This window comes from Chenopodium album, chromosome 10 (assembly GCF_948465745.1).
Source record: "Chenopodium album chromosome 10, dcCheAlbu1.1, whole genome shotgun sequence".
In the NCBI taxonomy this organism is placed as follows: domain Eukaryota; kingdom Viridiplantae; phylum Streptophyta; class Magnoliopsida; order Caryophyllales; family Amaranthaceae; genus Chenopodium; species Chenopodium album.
The window spans coordinates 58520358-58538225 of NC_137843.1; the positions used below are offsets into that span (position 1 = coordinate 58520358).

Here is a 17868-nt window from a genome sequence, read left to right on the forward strand (position 1 = left end):
GACAATATATATATATTTATTTTGCCAAATCTTCTTAGAGAATATATATTTAATATAATACAATAATATTTCCATTAGTATTTGGTAATTATATATTATATAATAACTAATATATAAAGCTAAACTTTTAACCAGGGCACGAGACAGCGACACTTGGTGTTTTAACTTTTCGCCAAGTGTCACGCCACATAAGCAACAAATAAATTATTATTATGACACGTAGGAGAAAAACATTGTATAAATTTATATAAATTTTGTAAGATAAAAAAGTAAGTTTAGAGTATTATTTTAAAATTTAGATAGGTTTTAAGATAAAATTGATGGTTTAGAGTTGTATTTTTATATGTACAAAATAAATTATAATCCAAAAATTGAATTATCAATAACTTAATACTAAAACAGACATTGGGAATAACACATGTCACCTCATGATGTAGTTTTTCCCTCCAAAAACTTGATTATTCTTTTGATATCTTTTTTACTAACAACTTATTTGAGACAATAAAATTATTTATATTCAATTTATATATTATATATCATAGAAATCAAAGATTCTTATTACTAATATTAATATTATTTGCTTAAAATAATTTTTTTCTAGATACATTACACTTAAATGGTTTTAATTCATAGTATGGAATTTAAAAGCAAAACATTTTTACATTTTATTGCATCAAATTGATCACTTTAACACTGAAATCTAATCAGGAATGACATGTGTCATATCTTTTTTAAAAATTTCTCTACAAAATATATATATATTTATTTTGCCAAATCTTCTTAGAGAATATATATTTAATATAATACAATAAAATTTCCATTAGTATTTGGTAATTATATATTATATAACTAATATATAAAGCTAAACTTTTAACCAGGGCACGAGACAGCGACACTTGATGTTTTAACTTTTCGCCAAGTGTCACGCCACATAAGCAACAAATAAATTATTAGTATGACACGTAGGATAAAAACATTGTATAAATTTATATGAATTTTGTAAGATAAAAAAGTAAGTTTAGAGTATTATTTTAAAATTTAGATAGGTTTTAAGATAAAATTGATGGTTTAGAGTTGTATTTTTATATGTACAAAATAAATTATAATCCAAAAATTGAATTATAACTTCAATAATTATTATCTTATTTATTTATTATTTTATATCAATAAATCCATTTATTATATACTTTAAAAAGTATAACCCACAACTTTATGATCGGTACGGTAGTACTATATTATGGAGGGAACTCGGGGCATCGCCTGTGGTACATACTAGTATTTCATATATACACATTCCACAAAAATATTGTTCTTTTATTTTATACTATATAATTATATTTTCCTACATATAACTTTATGACATAATCCGTAATTATTTTTATTAGTTGTGCATGTGATACTCTACTATTTTCTTTAGTATGATATAATTTTATTTTTATTTTGTAATTGGATAATTTTGTATAATTGAATATAGTGTTAAACTATTAATAAAGTGAAAATTACCATGTATAGCACGGGATCTAATCTAGTTAAAAGACGTTTCTAAGAACGTTGTGCTACGTATAGTCCCTTTTGTATTGCGCTATGTCACCTTTTGAAACATGGGTAGATGATGAAGGGTCAATGAATTAAATAACACATTCAATTCACTTGTGGCAAATAGGGCAATGTTTTGCCGAAGTTTGCACTACGTTGCGTAATTAATGGATTGAGCTGCACATACATACCGAAGTTGATCAGGAAAATACGAAGTAGCAATGCAACTTCTTACATACATAGTCTTGTTTTGAAACAAAAATGTTTGTTACTACTGCTTGTCAACAGTTATTAATTCAAGGTCCGCTTAAAATTATTTTTGGAGTTTAAAAGCTCGGTGTAATTTGAAATGCATACTACGTACTTGTATTACGGAGTACTCCATATTAAAGAGGTTCAGACTCAACCACCATTGTAAATCCACAATGACTCTATTGCTTGTACTGTACAAGTATAAAATATGATATGAGTATGTAAAGTACTTCCTATGATAATCCGGGACATCGTTTGGACCATTTAGTTCAAATTTTATATGCTGGCAAGCAAATGTTAGAGCCCAATTGGTTCAGCAGGCTACAGCAGTAGAAGAAAGTTAGAAAGTAAACCCAGAAACAAGAGAAAGAAAACAAGTAAATAATGTGGAAATCCATTTTAGGAGGAGACGATGATGAAGAAAGAAATGAACGCTTCTTCGACGATCAAACAACCGATGATGATGATCTTTGTGCTCTCTCTTACACCCAGGTTCTTCATTTCATCTTTACTCTTTCTGTAAATTCATCAGTTTTTTTTCCCAAAATTTTTTAAGTTAATCTCACTGTAAATTTTGATTTTTTGTCCGCAGAGAATGTACGCGTTTGCTGCTTGTCTGCTCGGCGGATTTCTCTTCATATTCTTGGTATGAAATATTGAAACCCTTTTCTTTTTAATCTTAATTTCAAGGATTTGGATCAATTTTCCTCTTTTCTGGGGAAAATTTTGGTACCTTGTGTATTATAGGGTGTTAATGTGATGGAAATTTTGTTAGTGAATAATTGAATCATGTGCTTTGGTATAATGGAAGTCAATTAGCTGTTTGAATTCATGTTATGCCTAAAGTTATGATTTTTATGTGTTTACTTTATTCTATACTGCTCCCTCGGATTTGGTGATTTCAATGTGCATGATGTGTGATTATTTTTTGCATTGAATAATTCCTTAGATTTCATGTAATACTGGAATTACTGATAAAGGGATGGTCGATGAACCGGATAGCATCATGATTCATGACTTTGTAGTGGATAATTATTTCAACAAAGAAGGAAATGAAGGATCGTTGTGATTTGTTTAAGCAATCAGCATCTGCCTTATAATGGGTTTATTTTTTCATGGAGCCTTTTGTGCTGACTGTCAAGTAGTTGGATGGTTGACCTTGACCTTCATTGGCTTTCTATCTATGGAAGCTTATATGGAATTTAGTTCAGTCTTGAACATAATAAAGATTTGGAAAAAAACATTAGGGCCCTACCTGAATTGAGGGAGCGACTTTTTGAATCCGAAAGGGATTGGCATTGGGGTTTGGCCGTTTGGGGCACCATCTAGTTTTCTATATTTACACTTCACAGAATTTTTTTTTTTTTTTTTTTTTTTTTAATCTCATAGGGAGTAATAAGCAACCATGACAAGAGGTGGTGCGTAAAGGTTTATTGCTTAGGAATTAGGACTTTTGTTCACCTTGTCCACGTGGATTGGCTTTATTATGGTAAATTCCAGCTTAGCAGGCAAGCAGCATATGCTAACTTTATTTCTGCATGTTTCTTTCACTTGAATGTGTTGTGTCTTAGATTTTTCAGGATCATTACTAGCTTAAAGCTAAAAAAATAAAGAACTCTCTATACCTAGAAAGATTTATATCATTTGAATAACACAAGCTTTATCGTTATGTATTGTGACCAAAAGGATTTTATGTAATTCTTCATTGTGAATCATCAAAATTTCTTCCTAACATAGTTGGTATTTGAATTTTTGGCAGTCAATTATCGTGTTCGTAAAGCCCATCAAGTTTGCCCTACTGTTTACTTTTGGGAATGTGATGGCTGTTGGAAGGTAAACATGTTCTTTCACTTTCACTACTTGATATTCACTTTTTGTACAAGTCTAGGTCCCTAAATTGTTAATATGTACTTCTACTGTTTGGAACATGTTTTTTTTGGGGAGATTTTTCATTTATTTTACATCTGCGTTAGACACGAAGCCACATTCTCTCAGTAGGTCCTCTCTGGGAGTCTGATTTTATTGATTATCTTAGCTAGTTAGCTGTACAGGTATATAGTGCCCACGACTTGGAGCCTGCTTTTCAACTTCATGTTCTGTTTTTACTTTTACCAATAAAATCAATATGTCATACAACCTGCATTTGCTCCCACAAGTACAGAAAGATCCATGGTTACAGTCTTATGGCTCAAGGTTCATGAAAAATTCAAAAGGTTTCATTTTTTACATTATATTGCTAACTTCAGACCTTTGTGCTTGTGTAACCTCTGACATTAAAACTAGGGTACACAATATGTCCTTCAATTAACAAGTTAACTGTAGCTATGCCTAATTGTCTGTTATTAATCATGAATAACCTTTGGGCAAGCCACCATATCAACGTAAATTCACTTTTTCCAAACTATTCAGCACATTGCATGATCTTATATATCATGTTTCTTTTGTGTGGCAGTACAGCCTTCCTTATTGGACCAGCTGAGCAATTAAGAAAAATGTTTGATCCTGTTCGTCTTTATGCAACTGCAGTCTACCTGGGATGTGTATTTTTGGCACTAATTTGTGCTATTTTGGTAGGTCTGCTTTTTATCAATCAGCAACATTATTACTATATTTTTTGAATGCTGTTGTTGTCTTAAGGTTAAAAAGTTAAGACTTGGGGTAAATGTATAAAAAAAATCAATTAATCATTGATTGATTAGCAATTCCCTTTAAAAACCTGTTGGCATACTTCCTTGGCTACCTTTAGTGATATTTTTTATGAAACGGTGACACTATCTTTGTGGATGATATTTGTCCTTGATGACCCTCTGATATCTTCTTGTATTTCTATAGTTAGCTAAGGTTTTCTTTTCTTATGCACTTTGAAGAGTTTGAATTATATAGTCATTGAAGTTTGCCATGCAATTAAAAATTTTATGGCATAGAGATTATAGTGTCTCTTTCTTCCTTATATAAAACATTTTTCGTGGCATTTCAACTTTGGTGTGCATACCCTTTATTGTTCTCATAAGTGTATTCCCCCCCCCCCCCCCCCCCCCCCCCCCCCCTAGTTCTTTTATGTTTCTAAAGGAAGTTGAAGCCTTTGTTATGGTCTGATATTGGCAATTTCTTTTGCTTTCTGCCTTTGCAGATCCACAGCAAGATTTTAACTATGTTTGCTATGATATGTGAGATATGTGCTCTCATTTGGTGAGTTCACTCATCCACTGAATTTTAAGCTGCTTTTTCCTATGCGTGCATGTGTGGGTGGGGGAGGGGGGGTTATTCTAACCATTCTCTTTATGATTGTGCATGTGGCTCTCTCTATATCTGTAAGCCTGAATGTAGAAGCCATCTATTTATTGACCAATGTTCTTCATCTGCTCATGGTTGTATATGGTTTTTTTTTTTTTTTTTTTTTTTTTTTTTTTTTTGGGGGGGGGGGGGGGGGGGGCGGGCGGGTATTGAGAAGGCCTATCGTAGGAGGGGGGATTTCAGTGAAACCCCTACTAGAATGAGCTTCGTGAGATTCGACCCTTGGCCTCGCGTCTTGAAGTCAAAGAGCTAGCAAACTGCTCTAACCTCCTATCTCGAGAGGGGGGGGGGGGGGGAGTGGAGAAATCATGCTTGCATACATGATGCGGACATCTCTGAAAACATTACATTTTGACTTAAGCATAGCCTTTTGCTGATGATTTGATGAACATTTTTAGGCTGATGAATATAAGAGCGGGTCTGGGGTGGAACTGTGGAATCACGAGGTGGCCAGGAGGAGCTGTATTTCCCTTTATGAATAATTCTTTGTAGTTAGGAGATCATTAAGTACACTGTACCCCTTTAAGGACATTTGATTAAGGCTTAAAGAAGACAATAGGGGTCGTACATCACAGTATCAGAGAAAGCATATTTAGAGCATACACCAACCTCTGAAGTCTTATTTGACCCCCCCCACCCCCCACCCCGTGGGTACAAATGTACAATAAGACAATCGAAGATAAAAAAAAAAATTAATCAAACCTCCCAACTATCCGTTCTCTGGTGCCAAAGCTCGAAAAGGACATGTTTTGACACCTCTTCTTAAAGATTAAGAAATAGTGAATGAAAAGTCACTACATAAGCCCAACATGGTTTCTTATACAGAAAACTATATAAGTTAGCTAAATTGTGCAATTGCAATTAGGTTTATGAATGATGGTTGTTCTTTGCGCTGGAAAATATTCTTACAAAAGGTAAGTGATGGGATAAATTGATATTACTATATAGGATGGTGTTGGAGGAAATCCTAGCAGAAGTCAGACAAAGACTCTTTAAGGTGTTTGCTGTGGCCTGTGGGCCATTTAAACTCGCGAAATTCTAAATGTTGACTTGTGAGAAAAGGCTTTCCTGAAGGATAAATTTTCTATTTCCTGATATATTTGATCTTAAGAATTTAAGAAGCTGCTTAAACTACAAAACCAACCATTTGTATTCTTTGGCTGTTGCAGGTACAGTCTAAGCTACATCCCTTTCGCCAGAAGAGTGGTCTCTGATGTGATGATCCGCCTCTTTGACACTGAAATTGAATTTTAGAAGTGTCATTGTTTTATCACCTTTCTCCACTCAGTTCACGATTTTGCTTGGCTCTTTCAGTTTTCTGGTGTTCTATTTCAAGCAAGTTCATACAGTTCCTCTTACAGCCAATTAGCACTTTGCAAGTTACTCTAATTTTTCGTGTTCAGTTTCCCAATTTTACCTGTAAATTACCCGCAAAACCTTTTTTTTTTCTTGTTGGACTGGGAAGGAAAAGTTCCGACTAATCAATCAAGGTAACAAATCTCCTTGTGTGCTGTATTGACACTGACCACTTACCTCTGCACCTAGAATCTTATGATGTTGATTCTCAACAACCTTAATTCAGCCTTCACCACCTACCCCAGAATGTATACCTGTGCTACCAAAAAGTTTTACTTGTATTATTTTTGTACAAATGCTGTTTTTTATGGGCACTACTCTGATTGGCTATGCTCGTTCCGAATTCTTTGGAAGAAAAATGTACGCGTGCGGTAATTGCTTGTGTATTAAGCAAAAGCTTTCCAGCTTTGAATTCTAGTGTTGGTTGATGTTGATTTCTCTATTTCTATTTGAGTCTAATCGTGTCTTTCTTACCTTATTATATACTTCTGACCTTTCTGTACATTAGCAGTTTCTATATCTTACCTTATTATATGCAAAGTTCTTCGTACATAAGAAATTGTATAGTTGTATTATAATATCAGCAGCAGCATTTCAACCCGACTCTTTTGACATGTTCTACTAATTCTGTACATTACCAGTTTCTGTATCTTTGTCTCTTCACATCATCCACACATCTTATAGTTAATCATGTTAAATTCTATCTTCAGATTAAAACACCAACTTTAAATGCAAATCCTCGATCCCCCATAGTTTTCACGCATCATGCGAATTTGACTATTGCATATAGAACTAGATCGAATCCAGAGTCATCTAACTCACCCGGCTGATTTTTTTTATAACATCACAGGAACAGTTTTCTGTGTTCACTGTAACATCACACCATGCTATTGCACTATTATGGCAATCCTACTAGTAAAAACCTTTGATCTAACATCATGAATTACTAATTAAAAAAATTAAAAAGAAAAGAAAAAAAGCAACAGTAACTTCAGATTTATCATGCGCTATAGACTATAGTCTATAATTTATACTTGTATTGGATTGTCATGTGACCAACGATTTTAAGATCTTGCCGTATCGCCGACTTGGACTTGGACCTAACACAATAAAGTCCGCCATCTTTTACTTATTTCCACTACTTTTAATTTTGTTTATTACAAAGTACTTCGTTATTTTGCCGTACATGAGTATTACTTTAATCGAAGAAAATTGGGTGAGTCTTACATTAAAAATTTAAAATCTAATTTAATTATTGTTATTAGATATTAGAATATTATTGTCATATATATTGGACTTATAACGAGTCTGATCTTACGCAAATTCTTCTCTATTTTACTACTCATTCAAAACAGTATTAAAAGGGACTGAGGTAGCAATTCGTATCTAATATCTTAATTATTGTTGCTAGAGGTGCATATATGAGTATAATAAATTATCTAAATTGGTTTAACTTATTTTTTTTCTTCCTTCCAATCTACCGTCATTTTAATGACCAAACGATTCTAATTAGATCAATCTCAATTCGATTAAGTTAAGATTGAGCCATGTATTCAGTCTTATCGGGTATGCATTGAAGCTTAAAAAACAAATTAAACGATAAGTATCTTCTTTATGTTTAATTTTTTGAAGAACTTTTTTTAAATAAAAATAGATACGATCCCGATCTAAATAGAGAATATTGCGTGCCATGTATCACTACTTATAACCTCACATAAATAGTGAACTTATTGGAGCTGAATTAAATTGAACTGAAATGGACTGAATATTTTATGAGAGAAGGATATTAAGATAAGAATCGAATTGAACTGAACTGAATTTATTGGAGCTGAACTAAACTGAACTGAACTGAAAATAAGCTGAAGAGAACAGACCCTTAGTTAGAATATTTTTCCTAGCTTTTAAAAATTAGAGATTTTTTCAATATTGTTATATATTTTTGATTAATGTGTAAACCTCAATCATGAAAAAAAGTCATTTTTAAAAATAATTACAACTGCAATTACTCTTTTCAAAGGGCTAATTATATCCCTAGTGTTTGGAAAAATAAAATAAACACCTTTTACTACGTAGACGTGTCCTAGCTAGCTACCCCATCACAATTTCTAACTAGATGTATAAACAATGATATCTCAAAACAAACAAATCACTTTCTACAATTCTAACTTTTTATTATTTTATGAGTACTATGATTAATTTTATATAATCTTACTAAACTATACACCTAATATAATATTAATGCACTTTAACTAAGAATCTAAGAGTAATTAGTCCCTTAAACGCCTGGAAAGAGACAAAGGGTGATGCTACTTTTGGACAATTTGACTAACTTTTCATCCCTTTTCTTCGTTATTTGCATGTTATTGAAATAATTGCGGCAACTTGTAAGGCCAATTTTTTTTTATATGTTGATATTTAATGTGGCGACTAGCCGACTTGTCCTGCAATTCTGGTTTTGGATCATGTGAAAAAAAAAAAAAAAAAAAAAAAAAAAAAAAGCTAACCTAATAGAGTTTAGTGGTATTAATAAATGTAGCGAATTAGAAATGATCTTTCAATGATCAATTGGCTAAATAATGATTTATATTTGTCGAACATGATAATTTAAATTCATGCAATTCAAAAATATCATATACGGAGTAAAATTTAGATTATTTATACTCATTCGTCATAATTGATAATTTTAGGGAAGTGTATTGTGTTATCATTCAGAATAATTGGCTTTCCATATTCTATATTATACGATCACGAGGACTTAAGACCTCAAGTTCTATAAATGGCGCACTACCACTACTCATCTCAACCTTTTGCCTCACTAATCATTTATTATTATTATTCTTCTTATTATTATTACCAGCGAAGTACATATATTGCATTATATCTAAATATATGATGACTTATTTCAAACAAAATTCCTTAATACAAAGTATGACAATATAGGTGAATTAAGGTTTTTTGTTTATGAAATTTTTTATTCTAAAACACAGATGCTACAATGAAAATCGTGTAAAAGTCAACTTCTAAAGCTCTATATGACTTAAAACGACCAACTCTGATCTAATTATATATGTCTAAACATAACACTTTCGTCATTTACAAAACTTACAACTACAAAATGAATATAATACTAGCTCGTTGTCGCATAGTGATTATGTTAACTCTGGCCTCTTTGATAATAATAATTATACAATCCTGTAAACAGCAATTGTTAAATAAATTGGAGACGTGCAGTAGCAACCTCTAATTAGTCTGATAATCATATATAAAGATATGATAATAATGGTATAATTCCCAAGATCAACCGGACTGTCGGAAAGAAGCTAGGAAAAGGTCGTTGGCTGTTGCATGAGTGGAAGGGTATCATTGTTAACTCTTTCTCCTTTCAAAGGGTCAGGATTTGGCAGTTTGGAAGCCCACCACATACGGCAAAAAGCTTGGAGCGTGTGTCTTTCACTTTTTTATTTGTAATTTTCAAGTTTACATTATTTTTTTGATAGATACGAAGTTACTATACAGTCCTGTTTAGCGGGTTAGGTTATTGAGAATGAAGAGAAAAAGAACATAATTTGAAGTAGAAAGCTTATCTTTAAATCGTCCTTAAGCGAGTTTGAGTTTAATTGCACTGAAATACAAACTTTACCATTAGACTAAGTACTACTTCATATATACTAGTAATACTACTACAAAATATATGTGTGTCATGCGAAGTATGAATTGTTGTCATATAGGAATCTGTTAAAAATGTACTCTTCAGTCTTTAGATTGCACCACAAATAATGCATGTGACTAGAATACAGATCTCTAGAACTAAATATTATACTTGTACCTATAATAGTTTGTTGTTTTGTATTTCGCTTTTAGATCCTTCTCACAAAAAAAAAAAAAAAAAAAAAAAACCCTAAGCTATGGAGTATGGACTATTAGTCTCTAATTTTAAGAATCGAGATCACATATTCACATACACTTGACTCAGGTGTATTCATGTCTTCATGATCAAGCTAGAAACCTAAGAGACAACTATAACAAATTTTTTGAAAAATGAATTAAAATTAAAACAAAAGGTGAGAAATTTGAAGAACTAAAAGTTGAATTGAAGTACGTTGACAATTGGAGAGGGATACAATCATTTATTCTTGCAATCATGTGCAAAGATACAATGTGTTTTGTGACCAAGAATATTGGAATACTCTTTGTTTCATAGATCCTTTAATTTAATTCGCTCAATAATTTTTATAGAGTTAGAATCTTTGTGCTTTATTTTGCTATCCTAGATTATTATTGTCGAGGTTCGCACCGCAATGTACTAAATCTCTACTAGTGACAAATGTTCGTTCAGATATGTAGGAAAATGGAAATTAAATCAAGAATTTTTAGATGTTTTAATCATCGAACATTTATAGAAAGAATTAGTACTCATTTTAGCTTGCTTTATTTGCTTAGAAATATGCTCATAGGTTGTGGTACGATCCATCACCAACGGTTTATCATTTATAATCAAACATTTTTCTATCACTAAGAAAGAATAATATTTGTACCTTATTCTTTATTTTTTCTTCAATTATTGCTCTAGATACCATTGTTCAACCTACTCCACTTTGATGAGGAAATTAAAAAGTTAAAGTAGGAATATAGATATATATTGGTATTATACTTCGAATATGATAATGTAATTATAAATCTTAATAAATATATCGATCTATCAATAATAAAGAATATAGACATATAGTACAATGGTTGTTCTTACAAATAATAACAATAAGAAAAAGTGAAGTCAATTTACTATGAAACTTACGTAAGAAAAGGCCAGGGTAAGATTTTTGTAAGGCAATACATGATGTCGCCATTTGTCAACAAGCAATAGAAGTTGAAAGGGAAATTGAAAATTGTTTTGAAAATAAGAATTTTTTTTTTTTAATTTTTTTTTTAAGGCAATACATGGTGATATTGGCATATTGCCAACAAACAATATTAGTTGAAACTCAAGCTTCTTGATAGGGAAATAAAAATGCTTTCACTACCTTAATGAAAAATATCCAAGTTGAGAGTTTGACTACAACAATCCAATGTTGTTTTAGCATGTAAAAAATAAACTTCTTTTTTTTTTTTTTTTTCTTGAAACAAAGTAAACTAATTAATACAACAAATAGTTAATAAAGTATGCAATAACAATACAATAACAAAATATATGGATCTTGAATCTTTTTTTAAAATTGATATTTGATTCTCCTTCATTCATCTTCACTATATACTTTACCTTCTAGCTTTTAATGACTTTCTTAGGACAAAAACAAAAGGTTCGTCATGCTTTAAATCTTAATCTCCCAAATGATGCCTCAAAGGACCCAACTATAGGTTTTAAAATTACTTCAGAGCAGTCCTATGGATGATGGGCATATGCTATGCGTGCCCTCTATGAAGGGGAAAGTATAGAAAGTCATGATGATTAAGATTAAATACTTAGTTCAGAGTTAGTTATCATAAAAATAAATTACGTACATTATAGACTTAAAGTGTCATTCTGACTATTGGTTTTCAATGAATGTAGGGAATATATACTAATCTAATCCATAATAAGCTTTGAATTTACAAATCATATTTGTATTACATGTACAAGCTTCGTTCTATGCCTCTTTATTATCCTTCCTTCCTTACCTTATAAAAAGTTCAAAAGAACTCTTATAAATAGTATGATGCCTTTTTTACCCTAAAAATGTTTATTTCCCTACCTTATAAAAAGTTCAAAAGAACTCTTATGAATAGTGTGATGCCTTTTTTACCCCTAAAAATGTTTATTTACTAATATACCCATTTATGTCATATTAATTTATTAAGTGTGTTTATGGCCTTTATGATTCCCATACTTGTTCCTCCTCTTTAGTCTTCCTTCCCTTCCAACTTCCAACCTTTTCCTCTCTTTTAAAGCCCCCTTTCTCTCTCCTTCCTCCTTTACTTCCCTACTCTCATTCTCTCCTCCATTGAAGCGAATGAGTCCTCTATTAAAGCACCTGGTGATGGATAAAATCCACTTTGTTACTATTTTCTTAAATAAAAAAAAAAAACAACAAAACAAAACAAAAAACATTCACGCACACGAACCCATCGAAATCACTTTCTCTGTGTTCTACTTACCTCATCACCTAATTAGACATTTTCTTTTGAAACTTTCTCCGTTAACTTTTAGTTGCAACATTTTAACTTTCATGCTTGTCAATGCATAATTTTGATCTTCCGTATCTCTGATTATAGACGAGTAAAAAATCTAAAGATTAAATATTTAAAACATATATATACAGATGAATCTAATAAGATCCCACATGACTATTTTGCCCAACCAAAAAAAGTCAATAAAAATAAAGATTAGTCATAAAAATGTGAATAGTATATATATATTTTCAAGTGTTGCAACTAAAAGTGACGGAGGATATATATTATACCTCGCAACAAAACCCATATTACAACACAAAAAAGCTTACTACTAAAATATGAATAGTGTATATATATTTTTAAGTGATACATTTCCGTATCTATGTAAGGCTATGATTGTCAACGATTAATTTCTTAGTACATGCGTTCGTAAGCCTAGCCAATAAATTTTGGGTGTCATGACAAGCTATTACAACTCGGTCATTTAAACTAATTTGCGTATGCTCCCCTAGTATAATTAAATCTCTCAATAAATAGGGAAAAAGACCTTAAGAAAATGTAATATCGGTTGACATATATAATTAAAGCTCACTTTTATTAATTCTATCATTTATAATTACTCTAAATTAATTTCTCAGATTAATTGTGCTACTACTTGTCCGACTTTGAATCATAGGTTAGTTTTTTACTATATATTTAGAGGATTATTTGCGTAAAATATAATATACGGAATAGTTCATGTTGGATGATCTATTTTTTTAAAAATCACACTTGTATTAATTAATTCTTTAGGTTATGAATATACTAGCAACAATTGCTATATATAAAACTACAAATTTGATATGAATATTCTTGGACAAGGTCAAATGTCAGAATTATAATATTTTGACAACTCATCCAATGCAAGTATGATGATGAGCACTTAACCCATGCTCCATAATTATTAGTTGGAAGGTTGTCTAGCTAAATGATGAATAAGTAATGCAGTAATATTATAACAATTGGTTGCAATTTGGAGGATGAATCTTTCTATATTTGGACCACCTTGAATAAGATTTTTGACTCAAGAATATATATATATATATATATATATATATATATATATATATATATATGTCCCATGACTCCCCTACTCAAGACATTAACTGATGAACACACTATACTGCTTGACTCCGACTTGTAAACAGTTAGATATAGCTAAGTATTAAGAACGGAAGAGTTGCCTTGATGTCTCCTACAATGAGCATTTTTCTACTAGTTCAATAAATTGTTCAAACTAGGATATATATTACATTCATTTATTCTTAACAATTACAACACTTAACATTAATTTGTAGTTTACATTGTATGGTGTGGATTATCAACTAGCTTAATTATTTAAAGTATTGAGGAGTGATATCAAATCTCGTTTACAATATTTAGCTCTCTACACGCACACGCGCACGCACACTGTATAATCTATGGATTGAAAAATGTAATGTCTTTCGCGTCGGTAATTAATTAGCTACATGATAATATGATATGATCTTTGTTTGTTTATGTGTCTCCTAATGTGCATCACAAATTCACAATTGAGTAAAGTTAGATAGACACTGCACTCATAGACATCTGACATGCATAACTTTGGATAGACATGCAAAATTGTCAACACATTGACAATAACGATGATGGGTTTTTCTCATAAGTTTCGTGAGTATATGTAGGTTTGAAAATTGATTGGTTGTTTAGTTGCTTTTACATTGTAATTTATTGATAATTACAATTAAAGAGATGAGGTTGAGGTGTGGGAGACACTTGGAGTACTTAGCTAGTTAGCTTTCTCAATATCTCAAGACCCACCTCCAAACAACTCTTAATAATGATGAGTACTTGGAGGAAAGAATTTGATTGGCCCGGCCTGCTGGCCCAGACCAACCCGGCCCGAAAATACTGGGTTATGGGCAGATTTTATTGGGCATGGATTTCTAGTTCGGGTCTTTTTAACAAAAAAAAAAAAAAAGGGTTTTGGGTTTCCGGAGCTTACATTTTAGATAAAATTTAGGTCTGATCCGATTTTGATCTAAAAGTCTGTTTATTTTTTTCCCGAGGTAGTGGGTTTGTACACAATTTTTTCGACTCAAAATTCAAATCTTTGACACGAAACGGGCCACTTTGGGACAACCCGGACATGTCCTGTGATCACCTTTACTTTGATCCACTTACAAATTCAATGGAAATATGATATCAAATCCAAGTGATGCTAACATTAATAGCTTTCTAGTTTTCTATGCTAATTTCACTCTTTCCAGTCTTCTGCTATCATTTATTATTGTATTAATTTTATATGAAACTCTTACATAAGACTGATGTGGATTACAAGTGGATTTTATAAGCATTGAATTCTACATACTTTCTCCGCTTAAAAAATTCTCTATAAGCATTTTTTTTAGGGTAAGATAAAGAAAATATTAGAAACCGTACAAAAAGTAATGTCTATGTTATCACTAACAAGAGTATAAACATTGGTATATAACGGTATTTATGTATTAATATATTTGTGGACGTGTGGTCCATTGTTTGAGAAGTGGACATGGAGGTAACTTGATTGTGTTTTGGGACCATGAAGACGACCAAGCCGACTACATCAAACGATGTTCCTATGATCCTAACTACGAAGCATTTCTCTCCGGCAACCTTTGTTGATAACAACATCTACTTGTAATCGCTCTCCTTTTTTTTTTTTTTGGAAAAATTGACAACTAGACAGGTATAGTTAAATCATTTTTTTTTTCTTTTTTTTAACTTCCAACAACTAAATGAACAACCATAGCTAAAAAATAACTACAGGATATCCCTTTCGCATAATTTGCAACAATTAAAAATTTACACCTTACAAAAATAATCAATTGTTACACATTATGTAAAACAAAGGTAGTAAATAAATTACATGAACTTCTATTACCCAATAAAAAAAAAAATTTGCATAAAAACATTCGTGTATGAGTACGGATTGCGAAGTACCTAGCTCACTTGATCACAAATTTAAGAACACACAAATAGGGTATTAAGTTTAAGAGTATGTGTGTATTAATCCTTGATTAATTTAATGAGCTTATTTAATTCTTGTGCTTAATATTTCCTCCAATTGAAAATATGGAGTATATGATTTTTATGTGATAGATACAACTTTTTAGCCTTTTAGTATAATAGAAAATGCGAATTATTTTGTTCGTTTGAGTAATTTATGAGTTCACTAAGGTCGTTTAAGGAAAATTTTGTCACAATTGCCTATTGTAATTAACCTACTCGTAATTGTTATCCAATTATCTATGCAATTAGTCATTTAGCTTTCCTATGTACATGACGTGGTGTAACAATTAGTTATTGACAAGTGTGTTGCGTTATGCGGCCAACAGTAAATGTGATAGTGTTGCCAATAGTTTTACTCAGCCAATAGAATGATGCTTTGATTCCATCACCCCCCCATTAACTATACTACTCCGACTATATTCAAAATTCAACACTCTCCTATTTTTTGATAAAGTGCTTACAACATATATAAGTTCAAATCTCTTTTATTGTTCTATATGTGATTCGCTAAATATTTTTATTTTCATGATAAAAAGTTAAAACACAAAATTTTGATATATGGCTGCTCATACGATATGACCCACTATTATTGGACTTACTTTGTCGGGTTACTTTATTAGTGTCAGGGGTTATTTCGTCTCTGTTATAGGGGTTACTCAATTAATGTTATAGAGTTACACGATTAGCATTTTAGGTATTACTTTACTCTTTTACAAGCGGTCATATGTGTGACTAACCTCACACAAGATGCATTGAAAAGTTAGCTATAGATTCAATAGAACCTCATTTGATATATATATATATATATATATATATATATATATATTTTAGATCACAAAAATAGCTTATATTTTGTATTTAAGGCCAAAGTTCACTCAAATAAGACAATTTAATCATATCAAATTGGATTAAAAAATGAGTGTAAGTCAAATAAAATTACAAAAATAAATTCTTATCTGAACTATACTATGTAGACTTAAAGATGGCTCAAGGTTGTCCCAAGTTGTGCCAGACCCACGTGCTTTGGGGTTAGTTAGGCTCGACCCATGTCTCGGCCCACGAGTTTTGTGTCCGGCCGATGTTTTCAAAAGGTTGGCCCGTACACAGCCAGACCCATGTGCCATTGTCCTGGGCCGTATCGGACTTGCATGCCTAAGCAAAATTGCATTTATTTTATCATAATGTCATGTCTTGCCATACCTTTTTCGTGCTGGGCCATGTCAGGATTTAGGTTGGTCCGACCCAATGCCATCTTTCACTTTGTAAAAAATGACAACATTTAAAAAATTTCAGTAATTCAAATATATACGTCAGCCATTTCGTCATCTAAGACGGTCAACCATTCACCTAACAATGCACCTTTTACCATTTTGTCCTCCTTAATAATCACAATCTAATCTAACATTCAGCATGATTAATTAGGTGATACTTCCCCAGTTGTAACCAGATTTGCGTCAACTAAAGTATGCTTTTGAACATGTTATAAGACCACTCTCACTCATGGGCAAAAAATAAAAATGCCACTCTCTCTCTACTAACTTTCTCACTCCTCTTTTCCATTTTTTCTTATGGGCATTTTATTTAAGAATTCTTCCCACACTCATGGGCTAAACAAAAAAAAAACCACACCACCATCTCTCCTATATTTTCTCTCATAAACACTTATTGGCCCATAGGTACTGTAGCAATTTATTTTTGACATTCCTATGGGCATTTGATAATCTCCTCATGGGCATTTTTTTTTTTGCTCATGAGTGGGATAACATTTTTAGCATTTTTACCATTAAATTCTCCTCATGGGCATTTTTTTGCCCATGAATGAGAGTGCTCTTAAATATAAGATCTTACTGTTACTTATTTATACACTAATACACATGGTGCTTGAGCTCGTGTGGGCCACAAATGTCGTCAGAATTCAGGCCTAATTAAACAATTAACTAACTTCATTCATAAGTTTGTTGGTATCTAATACTTTCTCTGGGATTACGGGATACTATTATAATTTAGGCCTAATTAAAATATACTTATGATGACTAGTTGATGGTGTCTAAAATTATGAGTGGGATCAAAGTATACTAATGATGGGAGGTTGTACAATTAATCATGCAAGGGTTAAATGGGTAATAGTGTTTGGAATCCATTATAATTATATTGCCTAATATAATACAAGTAGATTTAAGATTATTAGATTACTAAGTATCAATTTAATAAATGTCT

General features: G+C 31.7%; 1 protein-coding gene across 2 annotated transcripts; it reads left to right on the plus strand.

Annotated features, from left to right (window-relative positions):
• The first annotated feature begins 2111 nt into the window (after positions 1-2111).
• LOC145564333 (uncharacterized) lies at positions 2112-6850 on the plus strand. 2 transcript variants are annotated; one of them, XM_081624651.1, is made up of 6 exons: positions 2112-2280; positions 2381-2434; positions 3548-3621; positions 4241-4362; positions 4919-4977; positions 6252-6850. In XM_081624651.1, exons 1-5 carry the CDS (start codon positions 2173-2175, stop codon positions 4957-4959), a joined length of 399 nt encoding a protein of 132 aa, XP_081480777.1. In that variant the 5' UTR covers positions 2112-2172; the 3' UTR covers positions 4960-4977; positions 6252-6850. The 2 variants fall into 2 exon arrangements, with proteins under 2 accessions (XP_081480777.1, XP_081480776.1); XM_081624650.1 differs by having other exon boundaries at positions 4241-4358.
• The last annotated feature ends 11018 nt before the right edge of the window (positions 6851-17868 follow it).